Raw genomic sequence first — 13,525 nt, forward strand, 5'->3', positions numbered from 1 at the left:
GTTTCGAAACTGTTGTGTGATCAACTCCTAATGATTCTGCAAGTTCAGCTAGCGTCTGACATGAGTCTTCATGAAGTAATGCCTCTAATTCCTTGTCTTCAAACTTTTTTGGTGCACCAGATCGTTCTTTATCTTCAACATCAAAATCATTATTTTTGAAGCGTCTAAACCAATCTCTGCATGTTGTTTCCGACAGAGCATGGTCGCCGTAAGTCTCAACAAGAATTCTGTGTGCTTCTGCTGCAGATTTTTTTTGAATAAAATAGTGCAATAAAATTCCCCGCAAATACTCTTTTTTTGGCACGAAACTAGACATGTTTAACACAATGAAAAAATAAGTTGTTTACACTTTGGTGAAATGACATATACTGAATTTCAAGATCACTTATTATACTTCCTTACAGATGCGTCACCATCTAAAAATAAACACACGTGGTTCTGGTAACGCCATCTGTTGGAAAACAGCGAGAACTTATTCAAGGTCCTTATAATATAATGTATTAATGGAAGTATCATATATTATATATTCCAATATGAGCCTGAGTTTTAACTACTTTCAATAAAATCTAAGGTTTGGTCTCCAATAGCAACAGAAAGTTTCAGTTGCATATTCAAACATCAAACTGCCCGTAAGCACCCAGAAGACTAACATCCAATAAATTTGTGTGTGGTATAAGTTAAATATGCAGCATAAGCCTTCCATTGCTATTAGATATCAAGCCTTCAGTATTATCGTTAATAGTTAAGACTCAGGTCCACAATCCATGAAATTACATACACAAAAAATTATTCGGGTGGATTGAAATTACTTAGATATGTATTATTTTATAAAGATAATAAATGTTGGTATTTTCTGTTTATTACACAAAGGATATTGAAACTATACAAAAATAAATTTATTTAATTGATATTAAAATTTATTTTTATTTTAATCAATCCACATTGACTTGAATAATCAGTTAAATGTGGAAATTGAATATTTTCCTAAAACTTATGACCATAACTAAAAATTTCATTTGATACTTTAATTTTTGTGTTTCTTCTAAACTAAATTATTTCATTTTATTACCTGTTAGTTGAGGAAATCAAACACAAATAGAATATGTTCTCATTTTAGTAAACTGTACTTATTCACATTTTCACAACTTTATGTTACTGATACAACTCATAAGATATTAGTTTCATAATACTAAAGAATATAATTATGTTTTTCTTTTATTTAATCAAATATTGTTAAATGTGAAAATTACATTAAACAATATGTTTTTAAGTAATAATTATTAAAATTAAGCAATAAATTATTTTTTTAACATTCATTCAATCTAAATAACTTCAGTGCTTTAATTTCTTTTTATAATATCTACTATCAATGATGATATGATTTCTTTTAAAGATTATTATTAAAAACTAATGAACTGTACAGTAGTTTCCTTAAGATTACAACTTAGATATTTGCATATTTATGATTCCAAAATATTACATTCTCAAAACTTTTGAAATTTTGACATGAAGAACTGGTACCCGACCACAGTTTAGTAATAGCATCTTGTGCCAAAATATGATAGAAAATTTCACATTTTATAATAGTATGTATCTGCTAAACATTAAAAATTAAGTATCTACGTCATTGCTTAAGGCAACAATATTAAAGTTATACTAATTAATTGCGGAAACATAAAGCTATTGGAAAATTAACATGATGTACTTACGTCTTCCACTTTAATCGGCTGAAAGTATCCATGCAATTAAAAAAAAGAGAAATGTTTTGTTAAAAACAGAACTTTAAATTATTTGTAGTAAGAAAATATTATTTTATAAATTAATATCAGTTAATTTATTGATTATGCATGCATTTCAAAATACAATTTTAAAGCTTAAAAGAAAGTCTGTTCTTCAAATGCTTTTAACAATTCATCATTTTTTTCCAAGCAAACCAGCAAATGCAACTGTTTAATATTAAAATTTAGATGCTTAATGTAATTAAGCAACTAATGAAATTACATTAGTTAATATTACATAATTAATGTAATTAATATTATGCTTTTTCTCCTACTATTATTAATTATCTGAGCATGATAAATAGCTCTTTTTAGGACTTATCACACACTATTGAGAACTCACTTAGAAACTGATGAACATTAAGTATTTAAAAAGAGCTATTTATAGGGCTCAGATAACTAATTGCTTAATGTAAATTAAGTAAATATATATTATTTAGTTAGGACATTTTTAAAATGATCATTATTATGCTATTACGATTTTCTAATTAAATTTTATCTGATTTATACTATCACAATGCAGAGTTTCAATCATAATGATGATAATAGAAGAATTATCATTCCTTTTATGAATTAAGTCTTAAATTTTGAACAAATAAAATCTTTCTTAAAAGTAAAAATTACAATATAATAAAACTATTCAATATAAATGGATGAAAATTAGAAAGTTTTGTTAGCCAAATTTGTGTTAAAATAAATTTGTTTAAATTTGACTAATTTTTAAAATAAGTGAAGGATACAAAACAGGACAACAGATTCTTACCAATGAATTGGGTTAGGTTAAGTATCATAAATTAATAATTGTGGTGACTACCTTTTATCAAAAAGTGAATTTTTCATAAAGATAAATTTTAAAGATGAATTTCCATAAATTTTATATTATCATAAAATTTAAATATGTATCTTTTGTTATTACTTTTGTAATAAATTGTTTATACCCATACATTTTCTTAGCAATAATTGAAAATTAAGAACTAGTATCTGAGATTCATTTATATCACTATGTAAAATTACAACAAATTATATAAAGTGGCAGAATCTTTAGTTTTTCTTTCAACAAAATAGTCACTGAATCAAGTCACTATGAAATTGTTAACACATACTGTTCACATACAAGGTATGTACATCTTATTAGATCACAAAAACCAAAAACCAGCAGTAATGGTAAAAAGTTAGTTAGTACTTAATGTAATAATATAAATAGTTCTGATTACAAAATTGTAAACAATTATGCAAGAAAATATTTTCATTATCCTCATATATTTAATATTAAATCAATATAAATTTCATCTTCAAAACGTTACAGTATTTAGATGAAAATTTTTTTAAAATGATAAACTGTTTGCTCCAAAAGGAGATGTAACAATGTTAAATTGGTTTTTAATAAAACTTATTACTCTAAGCAATTTTTAACTCTAAACTTTCATACTTTGTTCTAAAAAATCTGAACAGACTTCCATTGATTTTGAATTTCCTAATTACTACAAAGGAATCAGGTTCTGCCAACATAAATAATAGAATCTATACTTATAACTAATACAATAATATGCTTATTATTTTAAGTGTATGAAATATTTACCCAGCACTGATTGGTGCAACTGAAGTTAGTGATATATCTACATTGTCAGGAGAGTAAGAACCATAGAAAGCACTTTCAATCATTTGACTGTGTTGAGGAGAGAGATGGTCTTCTTCAATTGTGAGAGGAGCTAAAATATTACAATTAAGTATATTAATAAAAATTTATTATGATAATAATAAGTTTAACACAATGAAAAAATAAGTTGTTTACACTTTGGTGAAATGACATATACTGAATTTCAAGGTCACTTATTATACTTCCTTACAGATGCGTCACCATCTAAAAATAAACACACGTGGTTCTGGTAACGCCATCTGTTGGAAAACAGCGAGAACTTATTCAAGGTCCTTATAATATAATGTATTAATGGAAGTATCATATATTATATATTCCAATATGAGCCTGAGTTTTAACTACTTTCAATAAAATCTAAGGTTTGGTCTCCAATAGCAACAGAAAGTTTCAGTTGCATATTCAAACATCAAACTGCCCGTAAGCACCCAGAAGACTAACATCCAATAAATTTGTGTGTGGTATAAGTTAAATATGCAGCATAAGCCTTCCATTGCTATTAGATATCAAGCCTTCAGTATTATCGTTAATAGTTAAGACACAGGTCCACAATCCATGAAATTACATACACAAAAAATTATTCGGGTGGATTGAAATTACTTAGATATGTATTATTTTATAAAGATAATAAATGTTGGTATTTTCTGTTTATTACACAAAGGATATTGAAACTATACAAAAATAAATTTATTTAATTGATATTAAAATTTATTTTTATTTTAATCAATCCACATTGACTTGAATAATCAGTTAAATGTGGAAATTGAATATTTTCCTAAAACTTATGACCATAACTAAAAATTTCATTTGATACTTTAATTTTTGTGTTTCTTCTAAACTAAATTATTTCATTTTATTACCTGTTAGTTGAGGAAATCAAACACAAATAGAATATGTTCTCATTTTAGTAAACTGTACTTATTCACATTTTCACAACTTTATGTTACTGATACAACTCATAAGATATTAGTTTCATAATACTAAAGAATATAATTATGTTTTTCTTTTATTTAATCAAATATTGTTAAATGTGAAAATTACATTAAACAATATGTTTTTAAGTAATAATTATTAAAATTAAGCAATAAATTATTTTTTTAACATTCATTCAATCTAAATAACTTCAGTGCTTTAATTTCTTTTTATAATATCTACTATCAATGATGATATGATTTCTTTTAAAGATTATTATTAAAAACTAATGAACTGTACAGTAGTTTCCTTAAGATTACAACTTAGATATTTGCATATTTATGATTCCAAAATATTACATTCTCAAAACTTTTGAAATTTTGACATGAAGAACTGGTACCCGACCACAGTTTAGTAATAGCATCTTGTGCCAAAATATGATAGAAAATTTCACATTTTATAATAGTATGTATCTGCTAAACATTAAAAATTAAGTATCTACGTCATTGCTTAAGGCAACAATATTAAAGTTATACTAATTAATTGCGGAAACATAAAGCTATTGGAAAATTAACATGATGTACTTACGTCTTCCACTTTAATCGGCTGAAAGTATCCATGCAATTAAAAAAAAGAGAAATGTTTTGTTAAAAACAGAACTTTAAATTATTTGTAGTAAGAAAATATCATTTTATAAATTAATATCAGTTAATTTATTGATTATGCATGCATTTCAAAATACAATTTTAAAGCTTAAAAGAAAGTCTGTTCTTCAAATGCTTTTAACAATTCATCATTTTTTTCCAAGCAAACCAGCAAATGCAACTGTTTAATATTAAAATTTAGATGCTTAATGTAATTAAGCAACTAATGAAATTACATTAGTTAATATTACATAATTAATGTAATTAATATTATGCTTTTTCTCCTACTATTATTAATTATCTGAGCATGATAAATAGCTCTTTTTAGGACTTATCACACACTATTGAGAACTCACTTAGAAACTGATGAACATTAAGTATTTAAAAAGAGCTATTTATAGGGCTCAGATAACTAATTGCTTAATGTAAATTAAGTAAATATATATTATTTAGTTAGGACATTTTTAAAATGATCATTATTATGCTATTACGATTTTCTAATTAAATTTTATCTGATTTATACTATCACAATGCAGAGTTTCAATCATAATGATGATAATAGAAGAATTATCATTCCTTTTATGAATTAAGTCTTAAATTTTGAACAAATAAAATCTTTCTTAAAAGTAAAAATTACAATATAATAAAACTATTCAATATAAATGGATGAAAATTAGAAAGTTTTGTTAGCCAAATTTGTGTTAAAATAAATTTGTTTAAATTTGACTAATTTTTAAAATAAGTGAAGGATACAAAACAGGACAACAGATTCTTACCAATGAATTGGGTTAGGTTAAGTATCATAAATTAATAATTGTGGTGACTACCTTTTATCAAAAAGTGAATTTTTCATAAAGATAAATTTTAAAGATGAATTTCCATAAATTTTATATTATCATAAAATTTAAATATGTATCTTTTGTTATTACTTTTGTAATAAATTGTTTATACCCATACATTTTCTTAGCAATAATTGAAAATTAAGAACTAGTATCTGAGATTCATTTATATCACTATGTAAAATTACAACAAATTATATAAAGTGGCAGAATCTTTAGTTTTTCTTTCAACAAAATAGTCACTGAATCAAGTCACTATGAAATTGTTAACACATACTGTTCACATACAAGGTATGTACATCTTATTAGATCACAAAAACCAAAAACCAGCAGTAATGGTAAAAAGTTAGTTAGTACTTAATGTAATAATATAAATAGTTCTGATTACAAAATTGTAAACAATTATGCAAGAAAATATTTTCATTATCCTCATATATTTAATATTAAATCAATATAAATTTCATCTTCAAAACGTTACAGTATTTAGATGAAAATTTTTTTAAAATGATAAACTGTTTGCTCCAAAAGGAGATGTAACAATGTTAAATTGGTTTTTAATAAAACTTATTACTCTAAGCAATTTTTAACTCTAAACTTTCATACTTTGTTCTAAAAAATCTGAACAGACTTCCATTGATTTTGAATTTCCTAATTACTACAAAGGAATCAGGTTCTGCCAACATAAATAATAGAATCTATACTTATAACTAATACAATAATATGCTTATTATTTTAAGTGTATGAAATATTTACCCAGCACTGATTGGTGCAACTGAAGTTAGTGATATATCTACATTGTCAGGAGAGTAAGAACCATAGAAAGCACTTTCAATCATTTGACTGTGTTGAGGAGAGAGATGGTCTTCTTCAATTGTGAGAGGAGCTAAAATATTACAATTAAGTATATTAATAAAAATTTATTATGATAATAATAACTTAAGAGAATTAAAATCTCAATTACAATAATTTCATGATTTGACATTTTAATCTTTATTCATAATAAAAGAAATAAGCATGTGATTTCTTGCCTAATCAAACTGATTCATAATATTCTAATAGCCAATTCAACTCCTTTAGTTTTTGCATGTAATTATAAAAATTCTAAACATAAATGTCTATATCTTTTTTAAAATATATTTATTTATCATTTTTTTATAAATATACATAATTTTTTTAAATTTCATTAATATACCACACTAGACTGCATTTAATCAGAACATTAGAAGTATAGTTACTTTTCAAAAAGTTAGCAGATTTGTGTTAATACCGTACTACTTGCAATTTTGTGATTGATATCTGACCAATGCTATATTCATGAATATATTAGAAGAGAGAAATGTTTGTATCATACAACATTGATTTGCACAACAAAATAAAATGTCACAAATTACTATTTTAAATTAACAAACTTTATATGAGTTAACTATAGTATGCAAAAGTTNATAAACACTAATATAGATATCTATACATAATTTTTTTAAATTTCATTAATATACCACACTAGACTGCATTTAATCAGAACATTAGAAGTATAGTTACTTTTCAAAAAGTTAGCAGATTTGTGTTAATACCGTACTACTTGCAATTTTGTGATTGATATCTGACCAATGCTATATTCATGAATATATTAGAAGAGAGAAATGTTTGTATCATACAACATTGATTTGCACAACAAAATAAAATGTCACAAATTACTATTTTAAATTAACAAACTTTATATGAGTTAACTATAGTATGCAAAAGTTGAGCATCCTTTGCTTCACCAATGCAATTGCTTCATATCACAATCCCATCTGCTTCTTGATAATTGTTACTGAATAAGTCTCCAGAATTACTAATTATTGGCAAACAATTTCAAAATTGAGGCAAAAATTCTGCTGATAACTGTGGCTATCAACATACGTAGACCAATCAATTTGGATGCATACGGCATCAAGACAATTACTCATTTTCTTGCTTCCAACTAAATTGCTAGTTTCAATTACTTATATGGATCAAAAAATTTAAAACCAAAATATTTAATTCCATCTGTAGTCAACAGCAACTTCACTTTTACCATAGCAATTATAATTTTATTCCAGAATCCAAAGATAAATTAACCAATGAACTTCCCTTCTAATACTGGAGGTAATATAATTCTCTCAACTAAAAACCTGTCAATCTCCAGTGTTATTCTTCTTGGCAAACGTTTTCAACCCTGGTAGGGTTGAAAACGTTTGCCAAGAATTTGGATTTTTAGTTGAGAGAATGATAAATTAACCTTCAGATAAAAAGAATGACAAAAACATGAATAATGAAATAGTATTTTATGAAAATTGAAATTCCATGGTTATAGAGATCATAAAAATAGTATTTTTTTTATTATTATTTTTATGATCCATATACAAGACAATAGAATAATCAACTGTATTTTAAAAGAAAAATGGTATGAAAATTACATATACATGACTGGAATGGGAAGTTCAGAGACCAATCACACCTTTTTTCACAGTTTTGGCAAACAATATTGGAATATTGAAAGAATCAATAATCCCAATTTGTTTTTGCTAAGACCTAAGGAAGGCTAGTGTAAAATGGCCAAAAACAAATAAAAGCAATACATCTGGTATAACTCCAGCAACATATTTAATTAACATTTGTAACTTGTTGAACCAAACCTAATTTTTTGCTGAAACTGCAGAAAAAGAGTGATTTTATTCTGAAAGCAAAACAGATAACTAGTGTCCCAATTGCTAGATTTTTGGGCTACTTTACCACTACTATTAATAATTAAGTATTACATAAGTCCTACCTCTAGTACCCAATTTAATACTAGAGGTAGGCATTAGGTACCATCTCTTATTAAATTTAATAATTATAATTAATGGCTAAAACACTGTTCAAATAAAAGCATGGAATGTTCCATTTTTTAAAAAACTGTTCAAATAACATTTGATTTATGGAACAGTATATTAACCTGACAAAGATCTCCAAAAGTGATCAACAATGTTACTTTGGTTTTTTTTTTACATTAAATCTATCTGCTGGAACCAACACTAAGTAGGCTAAACTTAAAAATAAAGTAAATCATACACATTATTGCATCTAAATGCAATTAATTTACCAAATGCTCTGTGTTATCCAATTTTATGACCTACTTTTTTCCTATCAATTTAGATTTATTAATTTGTTGATTTTTGTCAAATTTAATCCTCTAGTTTAAGAAATATTAATTATTTTTAAGGTAATTGGGTTGCAATTTGAAGAAATTGTAAACCTATAAATTCCCACTGTTGTCTGTCCTTCCTTAATCTTGAGAACAATGTTAGATAGATGAATTCGAGATCAGATACAGAAAGCTTTGGGGTAGGAGGCCCCAGTTAACTAAGTACAAACTTCTAGTATAGACCAGAAGTCATATGATTTCATATCAAAAATTTTCCCCAGAAAGGAGTTACATAGGTAATCGGCATGGCTCTGTTGTCAGGAAAAGTATGATATATAGGGGCGAGACACTACTAATTTGAGATCAAGAGCATATATTTTAAATTAAATAAATTTAAAATGTGATTAAAAATTTCAGCCCAACATTGTGACAATGTCACAATAAATAATTGACTGTTTTTAATAAACTTCTTGTATTTTTTTATTTTTTAATATAAAAACAAAAAATATTTACTCTATTGGCTAATTTACCAGAGGAAGCTGTTTCCATTTACAAGATGTTTCAGAGGCATAACCTCATTATATAAGAATTCTATTTTGGACTGTCACTGGTGTAAATGACAGAAAGAAAGTGAATATAATCACAATGTTTTTATATTTTTTTAAAATTATTTAAAACCTTGGCCAGTGGTATTTATTTACTTCTTGTATTTTGGGTGTATTAATTCTTTGTCCATAACCTGTTACGAACTAACTTAACATCTCACACTAACGTCAACCTATGTGTGAAAAACAGTCGTCACCAATACTGGGGCATCCAAATCTGTCCATACACTCCACAGAATGTCAGTAGCTGTGGATTGTGGAGCTGCTATTGCATGACACCAAATGTGTTGGATCCGTGTATTGTGATGATCATCTCAATACTCCATTCCCACTATGATGATATACATTTCATTCTGTTGACCATTGTCTCCAAATACAATCTATCATTGTGGCATCCCATTGAGTTTCTGCTATAATATGATACAAAGTCCATCAAGCTGTATATAGCCCTATGATGAAACTTTTACTAAAACACATCCAATTGATGAAATAGCTCTTGACTGCATCTTAGAGGCAGCTTTACTCCTTATTTTTATCCAGATACAAAAAGCAATAACACAAAGCAGTTTTTGTGGGCATGACAATGTCTCTGAAGTTAGCTTTCACAGACTAGTCTTCCCTTTATCATTTTACCAGATTATGTGATTGGATGAAACTGAATGAATTTGCATAACTTGTTTGTCTGAAAACCCTTAAATTCACATAATGCTACATAAAATCTTCATGGTGTGACATTTTCACTGTGAAGCAGTTTACAAATAAAAATCAAAATGGTTATTTATCACTATCCAAGAAATTACAATCAAAATTCTTGTTTGTTTCTAAAAAAATATAGCATCACAATGCTTTTTGTCTTTGTCTTGAAAAATAAAAATTTTCATAGACATTTGCATCTAATAAAAGTTCTTCAAAACAATAAAAGCATATGCCAAACTATAAGTTATTCGGCATTATTTAAAAAATCAAGTGATTGTTTATATACATAAAAGTACTGTATATATTCATAAATTATAAATATCTTAAAAAAATAAAGCTTTTGTTGAAATAAAAATGTCTTTCTGCTGTATTTTTCAACATTGCCACCTTTATATGTATATATAGTTGAACATGTCTATCTCAAACATGTTTATCTCAAAATGTATTTTTTCCCTGCATTTTCAGCCTAAATTGAATATATTTTCCATGTTTATCTCAAATAATTTTCTCCTACACCTCTATATCTCAAATTATGGATCAAAGTGTCAATTGCAAATTCAAAGCTCAGCGACTACATTTGAGTAGAATAAATTGTAGTCAAGAACAACTCTTGCGATACAGTACTTGATTGCAACTAACAATGCTTTTCTCTGATTGGCTACAAGTTTGATTTGTGTCTTGTTGATCAAAGAAACTATTGACAAACTATTTCTGTTAAGATATGCCAAAAATGTTTTATTTGTACTCAATGGTTTGATTGGCAATAGGTTTGATTGGAGGTATGGTATGGTATTAATACAATACTATACCTCTAATCAAACCTATTACTGTTTACTATGTAGGAATCTTTATATCTCAAAACCTGTCTATCTTGAATTTTCTTCTTCATTTCACTGAAATTCAGGATAGACAGGTTCAACTGTATATAACTCTTTCTGATCTGTGGGCACACTAAGAGAGTCCATTTTCCAGTTGTACGTATTAATAAAAAAAGTTAGAGAATTTAGTTTTATTAATTTATGAGAACATTTAGGTTGAAATTTAAAAACAAAAAAGATTTTTGTTTTAGTTTTTTTTATAAGAAATAAGCATGGCTAATTAAAACATTAACTTACAATGCACAAACTTTAAATAGAGTGAACAAATCTATTAATTTTGTAGCAATAAAAACTTTTAGCAAATAAAATCAAAATACATATTTAAAATTCTGTAATTTATAATTTCTAAAGATCTTAATTAAGTCTATTATAGCTTAAGTCAGGTTGTTATTGTTTGTATTGATATGATTCTTATTAAAAGAATTACATGCAAAAATTAGCCATATTAATTAGCTTTATCAATAATATATCATATTTTGTCACTATTCCTTTTTTTGATATGAAAAATTCATTTATTCTTTTAAAAACATAGTTTCCATCTCAAGAATTAAAGCCAAAATAAAAATTTTTAATAATATACTGTATTTACTCGCGTATAAGACGATCTCACATATAGGACAAGGTGTGACTTTAAACATCATAATAAAGAAAATTACATATTTTGTCACTATTCCTTTTTTTGATATGAAAAATTCATTTATTCTTTTAAAAACATAGTTTCCATCTCAAGAATTAAAGCCAAAATAAAAATTTTTAATAATATACTGTATTTACTCGCGTATAAGACGATCTCGCATATAGGACAAGGTGTGACTTTAAACATCATAATAAAGAAAATTAGATATATTAATACAGTTTTAATTTTATTTCATTTAATCACAAAGAAAATATCAAATGCACATAAACGCACACATTGTCCTGCAAAAATTACTGGCATGGAAAAATCTTGTAAAATCGACAACATAATTTGTTCATGTAATGCTGGACAATCGGGAACCTTTTTTGCCAATTCTTAACAGTCGAATCCACTCTTGGTCGATTGCATTTATGAGTTTCTCTGAATTCTGATTTCCAAATAATCATCTGTTTTCACATGGAAATGGATTAAAACTTTTATTGGGCTCCCATGTGATTTTACAGTTTCAATTCAGAATTCAATTCAAAAGCTTTGCTTTTCCTATTGCTATTCACCTTCACTCCTGACAATACACAAGAACGATTAAACGACCCAGATAAAAACCAGAGGGTAAGCATCTGGTAAAAAATTCGAATACACGGTTCACAAAAATGATTGCAAAAATGCAAAGAATTCTTTGCTCACGCATATAGAACCTAGGTTTTTGAAGCAGTGGAAAATGAATAAAAATCTCATCTTATGTGAAAGTAAATACGGTATATATACTGGATGGTTATAAAATAAGTATCTCTATTTGGAGCTGTCAGTAGCTTGAAAGAATAACTCAAATAAAACCAAAATTGGTACACCTACTACTTAAGAAGAAAGAAGAATGTAACAAGAAAAAAGAATTGTCGATAGAGAGTGCTGTAAGGATTGAAATGTAATGTGTAATACAAGAAGAAAGAATTAAGGTGCATAAGCTGGCATACTAGTATTTACACTATTTGAATACTGGAACTTGTAACTAATCCTTTCAGAACCTTTTTATTTCCAGTAAGATACTATATTTAGATGCAAGAACAAACATTTTCGAATCGCTATCAAGATCTACTTCAGGTTCGATGTTGTTCTAACTTTGGAATGCCCAGAGTTCAAATTTTTAAACTGCCAATTAATTCAAGTGTTCGAATTATTTAATACCAAATATTTGGCTAGTTATGTCATTCTCCATTATATAGGCCCAGCATCCTCTCATTAATTTTTTCGCCTGAATTCCATGAATAAGATGCCAACATTATTGGGGATCCTTCTCATATGCATATTGCCAGGCATATGATATTGTGTTGTTATCCTTGTAGTTTATGCAGTTCCCTGCTCTGTTGACCGGTATTTATTGGAAAATGTCACAGTTAATGTAATTATGCTGTCACATGGCATTGACGATCCAGTTCAGGTTCCATAATACTGGTATGTCCATTGTGCTAAACCTATGGTACAGTACATACCCATATTCCAGGTGGTGCACAGCGTGCTCAACTAGAGAATGTAATGCATCAGGAGTGATGCTATGCACATGTTGTGATATGCTATCTTTTAAAGCACTTGGGTTTGAGATACCTCCATGGTACACATTTGATTACAACAGCAATTGAAGTGACAGGCCCCACAATGCCCTCAATTGGCAATTTTTTTTCTTGTTCCATTCTTCTTCCCCTTTCTTATATATTAAGTTTACCAATTTGGTTTCATTTGGAT

General features: G+C 27.1%; 1 protein-coding gene across 3 annotated transcripts in view; it reads right to left on the reverse strand.

Annotated features, from left to right (window-relative positions):
* Window positions 1-13,525, reverse strand: part of LOC111631113 (ankyrin-3-like) — a 279,012-nt gene that overhangs the window by 175,156 nt on the left and 90,331 nt on the right. For 2 of the 3 annotated variants that reach the window (XM_023375323.1, XM_023375315.1), the window contains exons 7-8: window positions 6,581-6,710; window positions 1,710-1,727 (exon numbers count right to left, since the gene is read on the reverse strand). In XM_023375323.1, coding sequence (XP_023231091.1) covers window positions 1,710-1,727; window positions 6,581-6,710 — 148 coding nt within the window. The remainder of the gene's footprint in view (window positions 1-1,709; window positions 1,728-6,580; window positions 6,711-13,525) is intronic. The other variant, XM_023375329.1, reaches the window with a different exon arrangement.

The sequence above is a fragment of the Centruroides sculpturatus genome, unplaced genomic scaffold (genome assembly GCF_000671375.1).
Source record: "Centruroides sculpturatus isolate CEXI.00-Female unplaced genomic scaffold, Cexi_2.0 scaffold20, whole genome shotgun sequence".
Lineage (NCBI taxonomy): Eukaryota > Metazoa > Arthropoda > Arachnida > Scorpiones > Buthidae > Centruroides > Centruroides sculpturatus.